The sequence below is a fragment of the Mixophyes fleayi genome, chromosome 7 (genome assembly GCF_038048845.1).
Source record: "Mixophyes fleayi isolate aMixFle1 chromosome 7, aMixFle1.hap1, whole genome shotgun sequence".
Lineage (NCBI taxonomy): Eukaryota > Metazoa > Chordata > Amphibia > Anura > Limnodynastidae > Mixophyes > Mixophyes fleayi.
Genome location: NC_134408.1, coordinates 9,016,761 through 9,027,274, shown reverse-complemented (window position 1 = coordinate 9,027,274; position 10,514 = coordinate 9,016,761). Strand labels below are relative to the sequence as shown.

The 10,514-nt window shown below is 42.1% G+C and overlaps 1 protein-coding gene across 3 annotated transcripts; it reads left to right on the top strand.

Moving 5' to 3' along the window:
• The first annotated feature begins 450 nt into the window (after nt 1-450).
• Nucleotides 451-9,062, top strand: LOC142097266 (sulfotransferase 1B1-like). 3 transcript variants are annotated; one of them, XM_075178959.1, is made up of 8 exons: nt 451-607; nt 725-883; nt 961-1,089; nt 3,090-3,187; nt 3,319-3,445; nt 3,528-3,622; nt 3,711-3,891; nt 4,989-9,062. In XM_075178959.1, exons 2-8 carry the CDS (start codon nt 736-738, stop codon nt 5,093-5,095), a joined length of 885 nt encoding a protein of 294 aa, XP_075035060.1. In that variant the 5' UTR covers nt 451-607; nt 725-735; the 3' UTR covers nt 5,096-9,062. The 3 variants fall into 3 exon arrangements, 2 of the variants coding, with proteins under 2 accessions (XP_075035060.1, XP_075035059.1); XM_075178958.1 differs by having other exon boundaries at nt 595-646; XR_012678164.1 differs by lacking the exon at nt 451-607 and having other exon boundaries at nt 617-883; nt 4,989-8,812; nt 8,889-9,062.
• The last annotated feature ends 1,452 nt before the right edge of the window (nt 9,063-10,514 follow it).

The following is a 10,514-nucleotide window of genomic DNA, read 5'->3' as shown; positions in this document are numbered from 1 at the left end:
CAGTGCTTTTCCGCCTTGCTGTGCCTAGTCTGCAAACAAAGTACATGTTAGCATACAATACAGCCTATAACAGGCTTTGGCGCGGGCGGGTGGGAATTCTGAAACAAATTGTAATGCCTATCCATGAGTTCCCTTATTTAAACCTCCTTACTCTTTCATCCCCCCTACGGCTCCTCCCCCTTCCCTTTACCTTTGCTTCTCTTGCCTCAGCTCTAACCGTTTCACACTTGCTATCCTACTCCATTCCGCCTTCCTCTTCTTGCTCTCCCCCTCCCATCTCCAAATTTGTGCAGGGCTGGCACAGCCTCTGTGTTTATCCTCCTTTCGGTCTTAGTCAGACCTCTGTCCCCTCTTTAGTCACTTTTGTGTATATACATTGTTTGGTGTAGGGGAACATGGATTTTGGGCTAAAGTGATCCTTCTACAATTCACGATTAACTCTCTTGTGCCTTGTCCCTAAGTGACACATTCAGTTGTTACACAACATTCCAGCAGTTGACAAGAGAACTGGCACAATAGGGTGGAGTTGGGAGATTAGGGAGAGGGGAGTGTTTCAGGTCTTTGACTGGCTCTCATAATGAACTTTGTGTTTCAGTCAGTAAAAGAGGTAGGAGCAGTGGGAAAATACTGAGAGTGTTGAGGCCGGGTGAGTGAGACTGACGGAGAAGAAACACAGAGTAGAACAGGAAAGTCTCACAGTAATAATGTCTGTCGTTCCTCCCAGGACACCCTACGATGGAGCTGTCCTCAGAATGGCGTCGCAGAGACTGGACTCCAGTCCGAGGTGTACCCATGATCTGCGCTTTCACCCCAAACTGGAAGCGGATTGATGATTTCCAGGCAAGGGAGGAGGATATTGTCATAGCCACTTACCCCAAATCAGGTATCTCATGTTGTCACCAGTGGAGCTTTGGTGTGGACATTCTGGTTGGTTCATGGCCTCATGTTCTCCCTCCTCAGGTACGACCTGGATGAGTGAGATTGTGGATGTCATCCTCAGCGAAGGGGACACAGAGAAGAGCGCTAGAGACACCATATACAACAAGGTCCCGATGCTGGAGTTCTGTGTGCCTGGCGTGGTGCCCCCAGGTTTGTCAGGGGATGCCATGAATGGGGGAATACATTTCACTGTTGAACTTTTAAACTACAAACCCACAAATGTTCTTTATTTTTGGCCAGTATTTTTTCTTGTGGGACCAGCGTGTGCAGTATAGTACATCACTTCATATAGTCAGCTATCATTTCTAATAATGCATTTGTGTCCTGTCTCTTATATATATATATATTTCTACTTATTATAAGTGCATTTGTTGCACTTCATAAGCACAACGCATGTCCCCAGGAGACGTGGCTTGACCGTGCTTCCTTTCAATGAACTGCGTTGTAATAAGCAGTAATAGCTCCAGCACAGACGAATAAAAACAGTGATACAATCGTTTTCATATTCAAAGCCTTCCTAATTAATGAGAAGAGGATGATTGTAGTGACCGGCTACAATGTATTTATTTTACATAAATGTAGAATAAGCAAGGATTCCAGATCTTGCTGGGTTTCCAATGTGGTGAGATGTATAGGAACCTGGTGCAGTGGGACAGGATGTACCTTAGAAGTGAACAACAAGGTCAATAAAAAGTTACGTTTATGTAAAAATCTACAAATCAGACTTACAGCGTGAATATAGACAGAGAGTTGATTATAGGCCGAGAACAGATGGGGATCCATGGAGAGGGTGACGTAGATATCCAGATGTTCTGAATAACAGTGCTTGTCAGCATCTGCAATGGGAATACTCTCATGGGACGAAAGCATTACTTTTCATTAACCCTGTTGCTTACTTCCCAAAATTTGTATTTGGGGAATTGGCATGGGCACAAGAAGGGGGCATGGTCTCATCATGTCGGGGCATGACATGTCCCACCAGGGGAGTGTGCAACGTTTTTGAAGAGCTGGGCGACTCCCAGGCCCTTCAATGCCACGCAGCTTTGTGGGGGGCATCTGTTAGAGGGACTCACCTACCAACTGTCCTGGAATTGGAACAGAAGTTCCGTCGGTGGGCGAGTCCTCTCAATCTGGACTGTTCCATTTAAATCAATGCTGTTGGTTCTGGGATTTGATCTAAAACATCTAAAATGCCACTGGTTTATTACAGTACATTTGCCAACTGTTCCTAATTTCCAGAGCCAGTCCCAGATTCTAAGGATTAGTCCATGGAAATGTTAGTCCCTGGCATGTCCCATTTTTCAATTTTGATCATGATTTCTCTAGTCCTGTATATACAATGTATTCTTGTTATCTGTTCACATTCTGGCCTCTATAGGTTTATATTTATTAAAGTTAGAAATGTATAATACAGCAATATGCATTATAATCATGTGAGATGGGGATTGCAGATCACGTAGGACTGCACTGGTTGTGATGGGCTTACATGCAATGGATGGGGGAGTGAGGAATGTGAGGGATAAAAACCCCCAGATCAGCGTGGCTTCAGGCTGTTTGCAGGGAGATTGCCAGGTATCCTGAGGGTCCCTTCATCACAAGGGTCCTGAGCTGCTGGAAGGCTCTCCATAGGCAGCCTGTACATCATACATCCCAACATTTATAAAGGCAAAATCTGGGCAAAATAAATCCTCCCTCTATTTCACCCAATCACACCCACTTCTGGGTAAGGCCTGCCCACTTCATTGTAGGCTCCACCCCCTTTGAGGTCCGCAATTTGGGACTGTCTTGTCAAAATCTGAACAGTTGGGTACATGGCACTTTATTGTTTCTCACAAAATATTGTATGTACGTTTAAGACTACATACTATTGCATGAGAAAAGTGAAACCACCTACGCAAGGTGGAGGTGGCCATTTTGAATTGAACGAATATCCAGCCTCAATTCACTAGAAATTTGTAACATCATGAGGCATTATTTCTTAGTGAATTAATAGGCTGTGTTCTTATTAATATTGGTTCAGCCTGTAAAATGGCTACCTCCAATGGGTCCACTTTCAATGTTGTATTAAGGAATAAATTCCATAACCTACTGTTTACTTTTGAGACACCTCCACCCCTTTCACTGATATAGATGTTCTCTCTCTCCTCCAGGTTCCCAGATATTAGAATCTCTACCCTCTCCTCGGATGATCAAGACCCATCTACCTGTCTCGCTCATGCCAAAGTCATTCTGGGAGAAGAACTGCAAGGTATTGTACTCTTATCCGAGGTTGAAGTCAGCCCTGAGGGCTCCCGAACCATGTATAAGACCAGAAACTGTCCTTCATTTCACTAAGTTGGTTCAGATGGTGGCGTATCTGATACTTTGTGTTGCCATCAGATTATCTACGTGGCGAGGAATCCCAAAGATGTGGCTGTGTCGTTCTATCACTTCGATAAGATGAACTACCTACATCCAGACCCGGGACCCTGGGAGGAGTATCTAGAGAAGTTCCTTCAAGGAGTCGGTGAGAGGTCACTGGAAGACATAAGCTTTATCGTTTTCTAGTCTTATTCAATGTTTATTGACACACTCCCTGTTTGTCCTAGTTGGCTTTGGGCCTTGGGCTGCTCATGTGAGAGACTGGTGGGTCCTGAGACAACAGAGAAGTATCCTGTACATATTTTACGAGGACATGTTAGAAGTAAGTCTTCTCCAACAAGGAAATATTTATTCAGCAGAGACACAGGGAAGAAACCTCAACTCTATGTCTATCTGTTCTCTATAAACAGGACCCAAGACGTGAGATCCAGAAAGTGATCACCTTTCTCGGAAAAGATCTCTCCGAAGAGGCCTTGGAGAAGATTTGTTTACATACCTCCTTCAAGGCCATGAAAGAGAATCCAGCTACAAACTACACCACCATGTCTTCCACCCTTATGGACCAAGCAGTCTCCCCATTCATGAGGAAAGGTACAATACTGCCACCTGCCAACCGCAAGAAGAATTGCACTACAAATATCACTGCTTTGTTTCTATTGATCCATATAAACTGCTATTATACTGTTGTAATGTGTGAATGTTATATCACTAGCCTAAATATACACAAACAAAGTAATAATTAAATAGTGTAAGCTAAAATATCACTAAATACAATAAGGACTCTAAGTTAACTTTTACAATCGCTTTCCACTTCTCAGGTCAGGGATTATTAGTATATAAACCCTTTTATGTGGCTATTTATTATATTTGTCTGCTATTTTAGTTTAAGCCCTTTCAATGTATGTTTACTAATTCACCTAGAGTTAGCTGATTACAGAGATGGGCAACTGTAGCTCTACAGCTGCTGGGAAACTAAAGCTTCCAGCCTCTTGCCGACAGTGCATGCTGGGACTTGCAGTTCCACAGCAGCTAGAGTGCTGCCTACGTCTGCTGAGAAACTGCATCTTCGGTATAACATTTTCTTTCCCATGCAGCCCCCAACGTTCATGTTTGGAGAGCTTTACATAAAGCAGGCACCTCTTCTTAGTGCAGAGTCATCGTTGGTATTATCAGTGGTAGACATGCCAAATATACAAGGGACCCGCCCCAGATATACATAATGCTGGTTACTATATCAGATGTGTGTTATTCATAGGGTGAGAGACAGTCAGTCAGTTTTTAAGTCACAAACGACACACTGGATATCAAGTATCTCAAAGGGGTTTTTTTTGTTTTTTTTCTGTTCGAATGTGGGGTAGATTTACAAACCTTCTAAAAAGGAAAAGTGGAGGTGTTGGGCATAACGTCCAATCAGATCTAGCTGTCATTCATAGAGTATATGCTAAAAAATCATAGCTAGAATCTGATTGGTTGCCAGGGACAACAATTTTTCTTTTTAAAACGTTTGCTAAATCTACCCCATAATGTTTTGTCACTGGGTGGGTGTATTTATATATATATATCATATGAGGTGCACTCTGTGTAGACTCAGAACACTACATCTACACAATATAACAACTGCCTGATACGGCCTCTGAAAATTATGGTAATGTATATTCGGGTCTCTCTTTCGATCTCTTTCCCTCCAGGAATCTGTGGAGACTGGAAGAACCATTTCACCGTGTCTCAGAGCAAGAGATTTGATGAGTATTATCAGAGGGAGATGTCTGGCACCGACCTGTCCTTCTGCTTCTAGGACTGACGCCGCTTGTGCTGTATCCCATTCTATACAAATCTGGTTACTAGCACATTGTGGCATCTGACTGTGACATACACACAGTCACACCCTGACACCCTCCTGCAGCACAGTGACCCTACAAGATGCTGTATGATGTTACGTATCCAAATATCCATCTGCAAACAGCAGATAATCTGTTATACACTTAGAGAGTGACCCTATCCCAGCTCCATACGTTTTGAGGTACTATGACACCATATAACCACCCGAACCCGTAAGACACATACTTACACACAGCCAAAGCCATACGCAGATAGTGATTTAATCGCAGTTCCCAGATCTCTCATGACAGCCTCATATAACTTTGAGACATAATTATCCATCACCACTGTATATTTTGGAGGTCATCATCATCATCATCAGCTAATTATATAGCGCCACTAATTCCGCAGCGCTGTACAGAGAACTCACTCACATCAGTCCCTGCCCCATTGGGGCTTACAGTCTATATTTCCTAACACACACAGACTAGTCAGTTTAATAGCAGCCAATTAACCTACCAGTATGTTTTTGGAGTGTGAGACAAAACCCACGCAAACATGGGGAGAACATACACACAGATAAGGCCATGGTCGGGAATTGAACCCATGAGCCCAGTGCTGTGCAGCATATGTGCTAACCACTGAGCCACCGTGCTGCCCAGAGTCATAATTCATTTTTCAGGGTGGTTGGTAAAGGTTTTCTATTTTTAATCTGCTGAACACTATAGAACGTAACACCTACTAAACAAGTAATACATGATTAAAGACATACCGGTAACATATGCATGCCTCCCAACAGTCCCAAGTCTTTGGATGTCAAAAGGGGAACATGTGTCCTGATTTTCATATCATGAATTTTAGGCAGAATTCCTTTTCATTTCATACATAATATTTTTTACCATTTAAATAGAACAGCGGACTTCTCAAAAAATAGAACCAGCCCCCTTTTATAAAGTGTGGTACGACAGTTTGGTAAATTTGGGTGCTTAGACAAGTAGCATCTAAATGATGGATAGATGAGGTCATTTCTCCGACTTATACCAGAAACTATGACAAGTAATGTTACAACAGTGACACCTTGTGTTGTGATCTAGTAATACAATCGTAGCAGTATGTGCCATGTTACAGCAACTATCCACTGCTGGTTACCAGGGGGAGGGAAAGGACCATTTTCCACTGAAGGGTTAAAGACACCAGATCCAAATGCTTTAAATGCTTTATCTGGGCCAACAGCCTGGCTAATGAAGTCAAGTTCCGGAGCCCAGGGAGGGAAAGAGGTAGTCATGCATACCAAGAACTATCCCCTCCCGATAGGAAAGCCAATAGGAATCCTTACCAAGGGAACACGAGCCTGGTACCCAGGGAGCCATAGAGTGGAAATCCCAAGTGGTATAGGAAACTGACTATGGTTTCCACTTGACCAATGCAATTTGATACAAGCGGTGTCTGGCTGAGATCTGAATAGCCGGTGTAGGCCTGTAAATAATAGGGAGACACCAGGCCTTGACCATTGCCAAGTCAGTGGCAGACTTGTATGGAGCTGTCGCACAGCAAGAGGACAAGGACGAGTTAATAGACCAATGCCACCAGTAAAGCCACTCTTCCTCATTAAGCATCCATCTTGGTTGGGAGGGAGGGAACGTTTGCCGAGTGCCGGGAAAGTCCTCTCCTCCACGGTATCGTCACAAGGAACTTGCAACGTAATATGACCCTTGCAATCTACTGATCTATATGCATGTGACACAAAGGGTCTGACAGGCACCATTTCCCCATCTTTAATTTTAAAAACTTAGGATAAAAATATACTTGTGATCTATTTAGTTAAATATTGGGAGGTTTTAATTTCTTAACGTCATTTGTTTTCTGACCAAGACACACCTCCCCTCTTATAAACAGGAAGTCTGGACAATCTAAATACCCTTCCATGTCAAAAAAGCATGGAAGGGGTTAAAACAGGGAAGCTCTCTTATTTTACCAGGATTAAGTCAATCAGCAGAGGGTTAGCAGCTATTATTCTCCCTGGAACTGTGTCAGACTCCTAGGCTCCAAAACAGCATCATCATCACCATTTTAATTATATAGCGTCAGCAAATTCTGTAGCGCTTTACAATTGGGAACAAACAGTAATAAAACAATACTGGGTAATACATGCAGACAGAGAGGTAAGAGGGCCCTGCTCGCAAGATTACAATCTAACAGCAGGAAGACAGCTCTCCCCTCTCATCTCCATCCCCTTAGGGTTTGGGAACCACAGCATCCTGGATGAACTTTGAATAAACCTGGACGGCGGGATTTTCCTTGTGGGAATTTTGAGTTGCTTAAAAAGACCCTGCAGGGGAGATTATGGACTGTTGGTGACTTTTCTGAATCTGGGTTAGAAATCCTGTCTCCATCCCAATCTAAAGGGAGACCAGATCGTAAACCTGTTACCTGGAAGTAACTCAGCTCCATTGTGATTCATGCACCAGTTCCTGCAACTTAGACGCATCTGTGGTACGAATCCTGTCTACCCTTCTTGTGGCTAGGAACCTCTGCTCCATCTGGAGTTGCTCGTGGTTCTATTCACTTGGTGAGCCTGCTGGAGCAAAGAAACTGGGTTCTTCAAAGCCCTACGAAGCCAGGAGCGAGACTTTGGGCCGAGCAGCCGGTAACATCAATCAAAAAGAAGATCACTGCGACAGTCTGGCCAGGAGAGTGTTTTGGAGGAATCCAGCGATCCTAAAGGATCTGTTGCTCTGGTAACATCTTCAGCATCCCCATTTGGACTACAACTTGTCCCGAGAACAGCCTGACACAATTGGGTTCATGCATAGATTATAAGCTTGCAAGCAGGGCTCTCTTACCTCTCTGTTTGTATTACCCAGTATTGTTTTATTAATGTTTGTTCCAAATTGTAAACCGCTACGGAATTTGATGGCGCTATATAAATAAATGTTGATGATTATGATGTAAACACTGTTTATGTTTTTAACAGGGTTTTGTGACAACAGTACTGGGGAATTCAGGGACTGTTGTTAGGAGTGTAGTGAAGACTAGGGGGTTGTTTAACGGTATATTTCTTAACATTTCTTAACATTGGCTATTTATTGCAATTGAAGATTCTCTGTTGTAATAAAGATACAGTTGTATCCTTCCTATCGCTCTTTGTCAGTCCCGGTGGGTTCCTACCCTAAAATCCTGGTATTGTCACAATGCACCAGGTGATACCTTACAGTGTATTATGACCTCTGTGCACCAGGTGATCCCTTACAGTGTATTATAACCTCTGTGCACCAGGTGATCCCTTACAGTGTATTATGACCTCTCTGCACCAGGTGATCCCTTACAATGTATTATAACCTCTGTGCACCAGGTGATCCCTTAGAATATATTATGACCTCTGTGCACCAGGTGAGCCCTTACAATGTATTATGACCTCTGTGCACCAGGTGATCCCTTACAATGTTTTATAAGCTCTGTGCACCAGGTGATCCCTTACAATGTATTATGACCTCTGTGCACCAGGTGATACCTTACAGTGTATTATGACCTCTGTGCACCAGGTGATCCCTAACAGTGTATTATGACCTCTGTGCACCAGGTGATCCCTAACAGTGTATTATGACCTCTCTGCACCAGGTGATCCCTTACAGTGTATTATGACCTCTCTGCACCAGGTGATCCCTTACAGTGTATTATGATCTCTGTGCACCAGGTGATCCCTAACAGTGTATTATGACCTCTCTGCACCAGGTGATCCGTAACAGTGTATTATGACCTCTGTGCACCAGGTAAGCTTGTAACATGGTCACTAACTGTATTTACTAACCAATTATCTTTTACAATGGCATGACAAGGCACCTCCAAAATAAATAAGTGAACATTTAATTTATTAATTAAAATTGTTACAATGTAATGTTTAAGGTTTGAATGTGTGTCTTCATAAAAAGTGAAACATCCAGTCACACATCTGTGCCATTATTATTACATTATAATCAGTGTAAGCTGTCATGAGGAAGTGTAACAGTGGATGAGCCCTGTATAATGCAGACATAGGTCTATGATAGACGATGAAACACCGAACAGATACTTAAGAAGTTCCTGTAATAGGCTTGTCCCATTGATTGAAGCCCCTGAGCGGAGGGGTAAGAACGGAGTACGGTGCAAGATGCTTGCAAGTGAGATCTTAAACAGTATTGGCAAGTTTGAATTTGAGTTACTAATGATGAGAAATTACCCAAAAATCAAGATATTTGTAACTTGAGGACGTATTGTACTTACATTGGGCGAAGGTGCTGTCTGGATCTTTTTTTCTCCAGAAACTTAATGTGGTATCCGGGTGCGTGTTTGTAGCACAGTGTGTGGGATGAATGTTTATAGATAAATTATCTAGCAAATTATAGACGTTAATCTGTTCACACACATCTGTAAAAGCCCATAAAACAGCGTAATATGATCCAATATTCAGGGCACTGATTCCATGACAAGCTTGTTAAATTGAAATATACATAGAAAAAACGAAAGCGCTGATATACAAGACAGAATTACAAATTTATTAAAATAAAGATAGATAGACAGACAGACAGACAGACAGACAGACAGATAGATAGATAGATAGATAGATAGATAGATAGATAGATAGATAGATATAGATATATAGATATATATAACATGCACAACACTAATCTTGACTGACACAATACTTATATGTTAATATAAAACGGATAAATATCCAAAAGCTTTCATCCAGCAAAGCATGCAATAATAATTCACAGTTTAGACGGTACCCATTGGATCACACATCTGGAAAGAAATTCAATCAAATGGTGAAAGATTGATGTACAGTTTTTCTTACACAATAATATGATACATATTATCCAGAGATCAGGAAGATTATAGAGAAGGATTCAGCTCTTTTGTAGCTGAATGAACTGATAGGACCCTGTTTAACAAGGGGAGAAACATTATATTTAGAAAATCAGAGAGCCTGAAACGAAATTAGCTCCAAGGGGTATATTTACTAAACTGCGGGTTTGAAAAAGTGGAGATGTTGCCTATAACAACCAATCAGATTCTAGTTATCATTTATTTAGTACATTCTACAAAATGACAGCTAGAATCTGATTGGTTGCTATAGGCAACATCTAAAAAAAAAAATAAACCCACAGTTATATATCTCCTAGTCTTTTCAAAAAGAAGGAGGAGTTAAGGAGATCCGCAAGTATATCAGCTTGATCTAGTAGACCTAATGGTTTCTACAAATGTGGGAAGGCCAGGTGTCTGACCTGTTCATATGCAGATCACCGATTATTATTATTATCCTTTATTTGTTAGGCGCCACAAGAGTTCTGCAGCGCCGTACAATGCACAAACAATACAGATGTAATGAGTCTTTTTCTCTTATATCATTCCCTACA